At 42.0% G+C, this 12901-nt stretch overlaps 1 protein-coding gene across 5 annotated transcripts in view; it reads right to left on the reverse strand.

Annotated features, from left to right (window-relative positions):
- Nucleotides 1-1003: 1003 nt before the first annotated feature.
- Nucleotides 1004-12901, reverse strand: part of LOC146655493 (C-terminal-binding protein 2-like) — an 82362-nt gene continuing 70464 nt past the window's right edge. For 2 of the 5 annotated variants that reach the window (XM_085427861.1, XM_085427858.1), the window contains 7 exons: nucleotides 10780-10924; nucleotides 9917-10123; nucleotides 8543-8757; nucleotides 6093-6223; nucleotides 5858-5985; nucleotides 5641-5764; nucleotides 1004-2596 (listed from right to left, as the gene is read on the reverse strand). In XM_085427861.1, the coding sequence (XP_085283987.1) occupies nucleotides 2413-2596; nucleotides 5641-5764; nucleotides 5858-5985; nucleotides 6093-6223; nucleotides 8543-8757; nucleotides 9917-10123; nucleotides 10780-10924 (1134 nt within the window). In that variant the 3' untranslated portion in view covers nucleotides 1004-2412. Of the gene's footprint in view, nucleotides 2597-5302; nucleotides 5381-5640; nucleotides 5765-5857; nucleotides 5989-6092; nucleotides 6224-8542; nucleotides 8758-9916; nucleotides 10124-10779; nucleotides 10925-12901 lie in introns of all 5 variants that reach the window. The other 3 variants (XM_085427860.1, XM_085427859.1, XM_085427857.1) reach the window with 3 other exon arrangements.

Consider the following 12901-nt stretch of genomic DNA (forward strand, 5'->3'; position numbering starts at 1 on the left):
TAAAACCAGGTGAATTGAAGGTCCATCTTAAGTTATTGTAGTTTCAAATATAAAGTTTCCATTAATTTACAGAAAACAGTTAAAAGGTCAAACTCTGTGGTCAAATATGAAGGAGCACATAAGGTCTGGTGGATTAGATCAGAGCCTTATGTTTGACACCCCTGTATCAGAGGGTAGTGGCATGTGTAGCATGGGGGGAGGCTAACCTGGGTACCATTACTGGATGCAAGCACTGACTGGGATTTGAACCCCCGCCCAATTATTTCAAAGACCGTAATGACATAACAGGAACTTAAGGAACAACTGGAGCAGATGTGGAAAGTCAAGTTCAACGTGATCCCAGAACCTTAGAAAGGCAGAACCCATTAAAGTCCCAGGACTCGGATCGAGGGCCCAAGCTTCATTATCACAAACATACCACCCCCCAGGGGGTGAGAGGGAGATTTCTTTTTTTAATATACATATAAACGCATATACATTATGGGCTAATTTGAATTTTGCACTTAAGATAAATGGATTGAAGTGAGCCATGGCTAGAACCTAGAACAAAGTGACAAGCTGTGCAGCCAGAGGAGACTGGCAGGGATATTTGGACAATTTTTATAGTACTTGAATGTTTTATCCCTTCACTGTTCACTGTTTGGATGAACAGTCGGTGATTTAGGGAAAAGCAGTTTCAGGCAATACATCTAACGCTGTGATGGAACTGTGACGGCAGTTACCGTGCTTCAGTCATAACAATCAAGAAAACAATTTTGTTGAAATTTGACAAAAACTGTAGCGTGATCACAGTGTGTCCTTTGCTCTCCCCTTCATATCTACCTGATCGTAGCAGTTGGCTGGCAATCCCTGAGAGCGCTGCTGCTGCAGTTTTCTTCCTGTTAATTTTCCTTCCCACCATTGCCAAGTGCTTCCTAATAGAAAGTCATCTGACTGTACAACAGTAAGGTCTTTACCTTACAATATAAAAAGCAAACCAAAAAACCTTCCACGGAGCCAATCGATCAATCAGAACAGTAAGTTTTATTTATTGGTTCCAGCTGCACTGTATGCTATATGTTCACTTTGTACAAGAAACAAATACAAATACTCACACTAAAAACCAAACAATCTGCGAGCAGCCGCCTCTTGCTAACGTCACGGGGCTAAAGGGAATGAACGTGGCTGCCGTTGTTCCAAGAGGGCTCGACGCCTCCGAGGGCGCCACAGCTGGCTTTCATTAGAGCAGAAAAACAAGGAGGAAGAAACTATAAGGAGGAGAGGACGCGGTTGGTCACATCAGACTACGATTATATGAACATTTAACAAGGCAATACAAATCTAACAGGAGTGAAAAGCTTGAACATCAAAAAATGTACATTTGATATATAAAAAATACCACAATGGAGAAAGACGTGGAGACGTGAGGAGCAGTAATCAAGACCTATTTTCTTTTTTTAAACTTTTTTCTATTCCTTTTTGGACAGAATTGAAGGTTATTATATTGTTCCTGAGTCAGTAAGAGATTTGCTGTTTTTGTTTTTCCAAAAGCTGTCATACTTCAGAAGCTTTTTTCTTTTTCTCCAAAGGTCCTTTGGATGCAAACAGATAATATTTGGGACACTGTTCGCCACTTTAACTAAATAAAAGTACCTCAGTACAGCAGAGTTTGGAAAAGTTACAACAGGAATACATAATTTAAGTGACGCGGTCCATGTACGATATTTAACCATGAAAGCCTGCCATTTTTTATTCTTTATATTTCCTCCTTTTTGGTTTGAAAGGATGATTTTTCCACATCTACTGCCCCGCATCCCATCTCTTCACTCAGGCGGCCTCTAGCCGGCAAAGATGGAGTGCAGTTTGTTTTTCTTTTCTTGTCTGAAAACTGTAAATCTGTTCATTTTCACACACTGAAGAACAGAAACACAGTAATATAGGATAAAAAGAAGAAAGTCTAAGAAAAAAAAAACTAAACACAGGGTATGTTTGTGCTGAAATGGGCGCGACTGAAGGAAACAGAGTCGTCCTGTTGAGCTTGAGGGGAGGGTTTCCATCCTGCACGTGGCTACTGTCAACGTGTCCCATAAGTCAGGAGGAAATCTCCCTAAAATATACTAAAACAAAAAGTATTGTGTAAATCGAGAAGGAATGAAGATAAAAGATATGAAGGGAGGGGAGATTTCAGATCCGTGTGGCAGCTCATTTGTGTATTAACGTCCACTGTCCTCACTTAGTGGTTTCACAAAAAAAAAAAAGAAAGAAGAAAAAGTGTGAAACGTTGCCCGGCAGGCAGTCTGCTGGTAGGTTCGGATGGCTGAAATCAAGCGTACGTATAGTCGGATGGTTGAGTTGTTAGGTCGCTGGGTTTGTTTGTTTTTTTAGTTTACATCAATTTTTAGTTTCCTCCTCTTCTCAGCTACAGCAGCAGTCCTATGGCTCAGTCATGTGCTCTCTCATGGGGTCGCCGTGTTTGGAGGGCTGATTGGGGGAGGTGGCCTGTGACGGATGGGTGCCAGGGGGCAGGGTGTGGGCGATGGGAACTCCCCCGGCAACCAACCCCTCCATAGGTCCGGGAATCCCACCGGGGGCGACGCCCACCACGCCAGGAGGAAATCTGGAGATAGATAAAGCGTGATCAGCAGATATGTTAAGGAGCTAACCTTTTAATAAGTGTTATTTTTCCACATTTTACACTTTTTTTTCCATAAAAAACTAATATTTGTTACTCAGGATCATTTCTGTATGAAACTGCATGTTAAAAAAAAAATCATGATTAAAAACGTAATGTGAAATAAGTAATGCACGATGACGCACTGAGGATGCAAATAAACCAACAGAAACTTAACAACTGATATGCAGTGAACTTACTGAGTAACATCAGCTTAAAAATGTCCAATAATGGTACAAGTGGTACAGGAGCATCATCCTGGGATTAATGTCATGGTACTTTGGGGCTATATAAATATATGCATACAAGTGGTGCCAATGGCTCTACTTATTAAAGAAGCTCCAAGCTTTAACTTGACGAGGCCAAAGGCTGTTTATTTGTCGTTGGTGATCGGGATCTGAAAGGATTTGTTTGACATCATTCACTGGATTGATCGGAGCAAATGGAAAGCCCAAGGAACTGAGTGAAGATCTGAGAAAGAGAACTGTAGATTTCTACAGTTAGAGTTGGAATTGTCTAGTGAAGTCATTTCCAAATAACTGCAGATTATTAAGAGCATCAACATTTATGGATCAGAACTTATTCAGTTGTGTCACCACTTTGCTGAGGCCTGGAAGAAGACCCAAATTAGTCAGGATGTTCAGAAAAAGCCCAGGAACCACCAAGGCTGAATCCCACTGGACCCAGAAGACGTTGACCAAGAAAGAAGCTCCTGTGCAAAAAAAATGGCACCTTCAAGCTCGACTTAAATTTGCCGTTGCCCACACAGGATGCAGAATGGCTCCTTAAGAAACGTTTTATGATCAGACGAGACACAGATTGATCTTATTTGGCCACAGTGACGTGAGGTATCTTTTAAGAAGTGAAGGTGAGGCTTTCAACATCACACTCTGAAGCTGTTTTGCTGCCAGTGGTGCTAGAACATCGAACAAACTGGATAGAATAATGACGGAGGAGGACAACCTCCAGCATTACGCTTCTGGACTGGCCTTCTGAAAACCATGTATACTTTTGTGTGTCTTAGAGAAAATCCAAAATCAATTTAAACTGGAACGTTCTTGTTTTGGCTTTTTTTAAGAGTCATTAAAGATGCACAATGATTCCAACCTGGAAAAATAAATCTTTAAAAGCCCCAAATTACCATGACTTTCATGCTCATGATGAGTGCATGTACACTTCTGACCACAACTCTAAATGATAATGTCAGGGGATCTTATCTGAACTAAAAGGGTCATTCGCCCAAACTACAAACAAACAAACAAACAAACAAACAAAAACCCCATGACAACAACAAAACAGGAGAGATAGGCTGCGTTCACACTGCAGAGCCTTAGTATTCAATATGGATGTAATCAGATCCAGCTTCTTTAAAAAAAAAAAAAAAAAAAAAAAAGTGGCTAAACCTTGTCGGGAATTGTCCAGAATGCAAAAACAACCATTTTTGAGGTGAGTGTGTGATCCATTCAGTTAAATTAATCGGTTGTGTGTGTGAGATTAAAGATTAAATTAAAGATTAAATTAGTGCTGTCAGCGTTAATCTCGCGAACATGACGTTAACGCCATAAACGCATTAACGTCCGTTAACGAGCTAACCGCGCTAACGCGTTGACGTCATGCAGCCCCACGCACGGGGCGATCTGCGTTAACTCACTAACAGAGAGTTAATCGCGTTAATGCGGTTATGGCGTTAACGTCATTTTAACGACATTAACACTGACAGCACTAGAATAAATATAAAACAGAATTTAAACGTAGGCATGTAACATAGAACAACAAAACTACTGTAGCAAACAGGAACACTAAATAGCCTCATATCTCATGCCTGAGATAACAGTAACATTTAAATGTGAGTTTCTCTCTGTAGATGGAAATAGATTTCATGTAATTGCCAACTTGACCTCATTCAATCACAGACTTGATGAGAGCAGGCTGACTACCTCTTATGGCAGGTTTTAGTGTTGGCTGTGCTCACCGCGTAGCAAAACACATATGGAAATGGCCCTAAATTAAACTGGAAAATATCTGATTCTGTGTGTTTGGTGCTGTTCTGAAAAAAAAAGAAAGAATTAGATTTGTGTCCACTTTTACCTGCAGTGTGAACCTTTTTTATTTGATCAGATTTTAGGATTTAAGATTTCAGTGAACTGGTTATAGCTCCTCCCAGAAAAAATAAATACAGCAGTTTGGGTGAATTGATCCTTTATTATAGGGCGGGGAAATGTGGGGGGAAAACGCTCACTGCAAACAAAATCACAAATAAATATTATAAATTAAGATTTCTCCGCCAAATCCCTTTCTAGAACTTTTATTCTCCCCCCAACTTCCTGCTTTCAGTCTTCCCTCGTGAACTGTAAGAGTAATGGCGCCTTTTTCTACTCAGTCCACATACATAACTACAGATGTACCACTTCCTTACAAAAAACAAAACAAAACATCAAACATTAGAGTGACCCTGTGTACTGCTTTCCACTACTTCAGGGAGGGGAGGGCGAGCTGGGGGAATCGATGGGATGCTGGGTAGAGTGGGTACAGTTACAGAACAGGGAGGTTAGAGTGAGAGGCAGAAAAAGGCTACAGGTTTCACAGGGGTTTTATTCATGATGTTATTCATTTGCCCTGGCCTGTTGGCCAGCAGTGATGGTATTCATTTACCTGGTTGGGAATTAGGTATATAATTTGTCCTGCATTCCCCCCGTTGCTATGGCCTGTACCATGGTTTGGTTCACTCGGCTGTGTGAGAGAAGCAGTTCAGTCTGGTTTAGACAATATAGAGACTGAGAACTTAACATGGGATTCATTAATTTGGGCCAAGTTCTATGTATAAATACGCCACAAAAACTAGGACCCAGCCTATTATGCAGAATTGTTACAAACACACATATGAATATTTAAGCTACCCCTCCCCCACGTATTAAACCTCACTACTGCAGGCGCTCAAAATGACAGGTGATCTCTGCGTTATGCTGGGCTCACATAAATCCACCTCCTACCTGTAGGCGGCACCGTTGATCTCTGGGTGAACTTGAGGCTGCTGCTGCTCCATCATTCCCCAAGGCGCCGTGGTAACAAAGAACTCTTTGTTGACGCAGTTTCGGAGGCTCTCGGGAATACGGCCTGTGTCGGGGCGAGATTGAGCTATGGTGAGCAGAGAAATGAGAAATTTGAGAGCGAGCGTGGGAATGTGTGCCATCTAAGACGTGTCGGTACCGGTTATGGCTCTGCGGATTTCTGTGGCAGCGGCCTCTCTCATCTCCAGCGATGCCTGCTCGCTGTACCAGGCAGTGTGGGGTGTGCAGATCAAGTTGGGGGCGTCTTTTAGCGGACCTTGGGAAAAACTGCTGAGCAGCAAATAAAGACAGAAACGGGGAAGTTAAATACAAGAGGAAGAAAACATTATTTCTATTGAACTGAACTTATAAACAAAGGATGATGCTGAAAGCACCTGAAAGGTTCTGACTCATGGACGTCCAAGGCGGCGCCCCGTATCCTTCCTTCTTTCAGGGCCTGAGCCAAAGCCTTCTCATCCACTAGACCCCCACGTGCACAGTTGACCAAGAAAGCACCTTGACGCATCTACACACAGAGCAGCGCAGCATTCAGTGTTCATCTCTCGATAAAAATGTCTCACTTCAACAAATAACAGCATGCGTGCTTTTGTGATGGCACACACAGAGGGCTGCTGTCACTGGCTCAATGCTGCACGGGAAGCAAAAACAAGGCTTCTGTTAATAATAAAACGGGACACGTAAATGACACCGATGCCTTCAAATTCAATTGCTTTTATGTGATGATTTCAGTTATTAAGGTAAAAAATCTACCTGACTCCTATGTGAAAAAATTATTCCTGCAATCGAGTGTTTGTGATAACTGATATTGAGTCTTTCACGTTGTTGTGGAGGAATTTTGGTGCACTCTTCTTTGCAGGATTGCTTTAATTCAGCCACATTGGAGGATTTTTGAACATCAACAGGCTTTTTAAAGTCATTCCAAAACACCTCAATCACATTTAAGTCTGGACTGTGACCCGGCCACTGCAAAACCAGTCGGAGGTTGACTTCCTGATGTGCTTCACATCACTGAACTTCTGCATAACCCAAGTGTGCATGAGCTGCAGGGCTTAAATTGATAGCTGGATATTCCACTTCAGGATTTTCTGGCAGAGGAAGGAATTCATGGTTCCACCTACTACAGCAAGTCACCCAGGTCCTGAAGCAGCAAATCAGCCCCAGACCATCACACTACCACCACCATGTTTGACTGTTGCTATGATGGTTCTTTTATTGAGTGGGACTCAAACCTTTCAAAAAGGGATCATCAGGATGTTTGTTCGCAAGCATTCTTTTTGGTAAGCAGTGGCTTTCTCCTTGAAGTCTCCCATGGATGTCTTTTTTTTTGCCCAGTCTCTTTCTTATTGTTGAATCATGAACTCTGAGGCACACAATGCCTGCAGTTCTTTAGATGTTGTCCTGGGTTCTCTTCAAAATTATTCTTGCAGTAATTTAGGTAGGTTGACCACGCCTGGGAAGTTTCACCACTCTTCCAAATTTTCTCCATTTGTGGATAATGACTCTCTCTGCGGTTCGCTGGAGTTCTAAAGCCCTAGAAATGGCTTTTTAACCCTTTCCAGACTGCAAGATGTGGGAGCGAATGGTGGTGGAACATGATTCTGAGTTTTTATCTTTAGAGTGTGGCCCGAGTGAGAGTTTCTGCAGAGCATGGTGTGATGTGTGGGGTTTTGGGGGAGGTTTTTTTTTTTTTTTTTTAGATTTTTTTTGCCTAATTCACTTTGTCAGACAGGTTCTATTTATGTGATTCTTGATTCAGCAGAACTGGCAGGAATCAGATGTGGGTGTGTCTAGTGAAAAGACTGGGGGTTGGGGGTGGAAATCATCACTTAAACACTGCTTTTCTGATTTACTAAGGAGAACTTTGTCTAATATTAAAATCTTTAAATGATCTGAACCATATAAATATGACAAATGTGCAAGTTGGCTGCATTCATGATAATGCTTAAGATCAAACAGCTCAATTTTTGTTTCTGTAAGATAAACACAAGTACTAATATGCGCTTCTGTACGTTTGCAGTACAGGTTAAGTTCTATAGGTGGCAGCAGTGACCAGGAAAAGACTGTAGAGGCGCTTCTTGTATTCTTAGTGCTACAGAGACAAAAACTTGACAAGACATGTGTTATACTGCTAAAAAACAGTTTATTAAATATATAAGAAAGTCAAGTTACTGTGTTCTATTTGGGTCAGAACTATTTAATTTCATTAGCATTTAAAAAATAAAAATATATTTTCTGTCCTATAAATGTACTGTATATGGTTTGTGAAAAACATGCACCAGACCATACTTTGACTGCACATGCTCCTACACCCACATACTCACATATACTCTGGCAGTGTTTGGGAGACACTAGAAAGCTACAAAAGGACAGAAACAACATGGAAGAACAGCCTGATTATGTTAACACCCCCTGCCTACCACTTTACAGATGCAGATGGATCCGCATATTTGATTTGTCACAGATTTTTACGCCCCTTCCTGACACAGTCCTCCCAGAGATTTGTGCCTCCACCACCCACCACTCTAAAGAAAAAAAACTCAGAATCATGTTCCACCACCATCCACTCCCAAATATATAATCAGAATTCAGAGATTGTCCAAACACCTGTGTTTCTTTGCTTGATCCTAGCACTCATTAAAAGCTCGCTTTAACAGCCTGTTATTTTAAGTTGCCAACAAAGGAGCGCTGGCAGTCTAGATAAACCCAAAGCTGGCTGACTCGGCTGCTGGTCTGAAGCTGTCCTACCAGCCTCAAGGAGAAAGCGCTCCTGCCAAGGCGAGACAATCTCCCTTTACCTCATGTCAGAATTTCCCGGTCCCCCCACCTGTTTGATGGTGAAGTCGTTGATGAGGTGGTGGTTGTGTTCGTTCAGGTTGCAGTGCAGGGAGACGCAGTCGCTCTGGTAGAGCAAGTCCTGGAGAGTATAGACTCGCTGCACGCCCAGCGAGCGCTCCAAGCCGTCCTGGAGGTAGGGGTCGTAGAAGATCACGTTGAAGCCAAACGCTTTGGCCCGCATGGCCACTGCCTGGCCTGAACGACCTGAGGCGGCCACGAGAGGAGAAAGAGCATCAACTAACCTTACTTTTAATAGGTGTTAGTGAAATGTGTCGGCAGCTGCTTAATGTATTGATAGGAATTCAGGTCAGACATTTAAATATTATCATTAGCTTCTGCTATACTTTGTGTTCAGTGCCTATTATATAATATCAGACTCTGAAGGTGTCCTGATGGGTCATGCACAGGAGGAAGCAGATCCTTTAATCTGTGTAAGACGCACATTGTGGTGGGATCTGGGCAAGTTGTTCTATAAAATTATGCAGTGAGGCAGGGTGCACCTGCTAAAAGAAGCTAGTGTCCTTGGGGAATACACTAGCTATGAAGAAGTTTGGTACTGTTAGACAAATAGATAGTATGTGTCAAAGAACATCCACACAAATGCTGGAACTCGAGGTTTCCCAGTCGAACACTGCCCGGAGAATCACACTGACGTCTGTTCTCATCTCGGGTTAAGGTTCATCCAACCAGCCCACCTTTCTTAAAGTTTGGGTGCTCATGTGTCTACTGAATTTGCTTTGGGCAGTGGATAGAGGACGACGTTCTCCAGTTATAGAGGGATATGTGTTTTTTTACTTCTCTTTCAGAGCCAACATGAAAGTTTTTCAGCATTTTTGCAGTTGTAACTAAATAATCATTGTTATTTACTTGACCTACAGAGCTTACCAAATGTATTAGACCAAAACTTAATGCAAGAATTGTTCCAAAGTTGCACTAACAGTACTGGTAATTACCAAAAATTATTTTGTAATGAATCTGTGATGAATAATCTATCAGTATGTCCAAGCTCTTTAATTAAAACGATATTTTTAAACCTAAAATATAATTGTCATTGTTATTTGTGAATATTCAATATGTATTTACATAAAAGTAGAAAAGTAGACTCTTTTTTTTAAAATAAGATGCCAAATAACAAATAACAGGTCTAATGTTATGCAGAGAATTGGATTCTGTTTGTTTTGTGGTTAATAAATAACAATATAATTTTAAGTTTTAAACATGTTTTTGACAGATTTCGAAAATATTTGTGGGTTTTTTTGACAGGTGGTCTGTATCATTGGTTTCAATGCTGTGGCTAATCATTCAATATGCACTTTTCAGCTCTGCACGCTTTCTGCAATAAAACCCAAAACAAGCAACTTACCAAATCCGATCAGGCCCAACGTCTCTCCTCGGATCCTGGCTGCTCCTGACGCCACCTCCCGGATCTGCTCCACGCTCTGGACCCGCGTGCCCTCCCGAAGAGCCTGGTACAGCCAGGTGTTTCGCCGGTACAGGTTAAGGATGTGACAAAGCGTCGAGTCTGCTGTTTCTTCTACGGCCGCTGAGGGAATATTACACACTGCAATGCCTGGACAAGGAGAGATAGCAATTTAGTCGACTACTGCTGTAACAATATTGCTTCACAGATTACTGTCACTGCTTTGGAGAGAGAGAGAGATCCATTTGCTAGTATTTTATTTTACGAAATAAATGGCAGGATATTTCTCCGTCTTTATGACTTACTACAGAATAAAATCCCGCTGTGTATAAAACTGAAATATGAATGATAAGAGGATCGTTCTAATTGCTAATTATGCCCACCAAAAGACTGGCAGCGTACTGAAATATAGGAGCGCAAATGACAATAATTAGGATATCACACAAATCCTGTTCTCATACCAAACATATGCCGACGGGGCCAAATGGGAATCACAGGGAGAGTTTGATATCAGTCGGAGCAGCTGCTCTGCATGTGAAATTAGCTCTGTTACATCTACTGTTTACAGTAAACTCCTGTACATATGTGTCGCGTAAACATCGCGAGCAGAGTTTGATTTGGTCCTCCTCCGCGATGCATATTTTCCACTTGATGAATCATCCTTTATGTTTTCTCTTTGTAGTGAATGAGCTAGCCACACGAGCAGATAGGCTCCTTCATTATTCACGCCGCGTGATTACGCTCCGCGCCTGAGCCGCCCTGCTCGCAACGCTCATCTTTCGTGTGCATCTGTCCCTCAGTCTCACCGAGCTCCCCGGCAGCCTTGATGTCGATGTTGTCGTAGCCGCTGCCGATGCGAATGATGATGCGCAGCGCCTTGAACTTCTCCAAGTCCTCTCTGGTCAGGGTGATGGTGTGGTACATCATGGCCCCTACGGCCTCATTCAGCACCTGGGGGACATCAGAGAGGATAAGGCCTCATCATCATCACTGCTTATGTCCACAGCCATTATTAGTTGAACATTTTCATCTGCATTTATATTGCTACCCCAATGTCATTACTGTTCTTAATCATCCTCAACCCGGCACTGATATTCAGATGGCTCTTCTGTAACAGCCAACATGAATATGCGTGCTCTCGCTACCTCCCATCTTCCCAAAGTTTATGTCCGCTATTCTTCATCTAAATGCAAATGGATGGTTTATATGTGCACTAAAATATGAGTGATTGCCTTTGTGTTTACTGTACAATGAGTGCTTGCCAAAGCTGGTTTTTGTCACAACACATCCATTCAAACTGTATGCAAACAAGGTTAGAATGGATGCAGGCAGGACAATAAAGTAGACTGACAGCTGCTGAGAAACCCACAAAGCATAAACAAGTAGATTCTGCAAGCCAAGGGCTGTTAAGTAACCGGTCTGAATTCACATCCTGCTAACTAAATTAACCCTAGCCGAGCCAGAACAGCGCAGCCGTGAATTTCCACAGAGCATTCACAGTGGAGCTATCTGAAGGAAGGGCTGGGTGCTAAACTCAAGGTTAAAGCTCTCCTCGTGCATCGCTCTCATTACTCGAGTAAAGCGGGCCAGCTGGAGAAGGACAAACAGGGATACAAGCTGAGTGTACATGAAGTGGAAACTGTGAGAAAAATTACGTTTTCTTTCTGTGGTATTCATGGCTGTTTAAAAAAGTGCCGCTCTGAGCTGATACATCACGTGCTCCTTCGCATTTAAACACAGCAAAGGATCGTGATTACTGCAATCCATTTCAATTTGTGTGGAGATTAAACTTGAAATATGTTTGCAGTTGTGTTTGAAAGGTGAGAAGAAGAATATTTCTGTTTTCAGTCTTTACACTAAACTAAGCCCAACATATCTCTCCTTTAGCCAAATGAAAGCGTGTGCCACTTACAGTCATGTGAAAAAGAAACGGCACCCTCTTTCTGATACATAAGGTTTTATATATCAGGATGCACTGACAAATCAGCTGGCCCATATCAGGTCTTAAAATTAGGTAAATATGTCACACATTTCAATCAGGTCATTGCAGAATCTTGATTATTTTCTATTTCAGCCATTTCAGGGATTGTTGTCCTGTTGCATGACCCAGTTTTAACACGATGGCCTCACATAATCTAGAATACTTTTGTATAAGGAGGAGTTCATGGTTGACTCAAAGACTGCAAGGTGACCAGGACCCAAATCATCACCCCTCCACCACCATGCTTCACCGTTTGTACGAGTTATTTGTGCTGAAATTCAGTGTTTTGATTTGTTTTCTTTATAATTGGTACTGTGCATTGTAGTCAAACATCTCCACTGTGAACATTGTTCCAGACGTCTTGTGTTTTTTTTAAGATGAACTTTGCAAACCTAAGCCGTGCTCCTTTAGAGACAAGGGACTTTCTCCTGGCAACCCTTCCAAACAAGTTAGTTTCTGTGTAACACATCACGCACTGTTGCTCACACCAGGTTATATTTACCTAATTGCATGACCTACTCAAAACCAGATGACTTTTCATTCCTGTCCTAATCTGTAAAATCTTAGAACAGAGAGAGGGTGTAGTTCCTTTTTCACATGACCATAGCTTCTGAGGTGCCGGTAGGCTTATTGTTGGCTTTAAACCAACAAGCTAAGCTAAGTTAATCACCTGCAGCTGCTTCTAGCTCCAAAAGCCATTTCACTACAACAATGAAGCAAACTTCAATCAGTTATTTGACCACTTTCCTCTGCACTTTAAGCACCTTGTTATGCAATCACAGGCTTGGGGCTTCAGAGGAAAGTTTTGAATTTTGGACTTGGGTTTGTTGAGTTTTTGTGTCGGAAAGGGAAAAAGGATTGCTGATCGGCAGCTAGTGTGAAGATGGAGTTGATGGAGGGATGAATGTAAAGAACAAATCAATTCACTTCAGTTTTACTTATATAGC

This window comes from Rhamphochromis longiceps, linkage group LG13, assembly GCF_057381845.1.
Source record: "Rhamphochromis longiceps isolate RC_006_pf linkage group LG13, R_longiceps_female_GT1.1, whole genome shotgun sequence".
NCBI lineage: Eukaryota > Metazoa > Chordata > Actinopteri > Cichliformes > Cichlidae > Rhamphochromis > Rhamphochromis longiceps.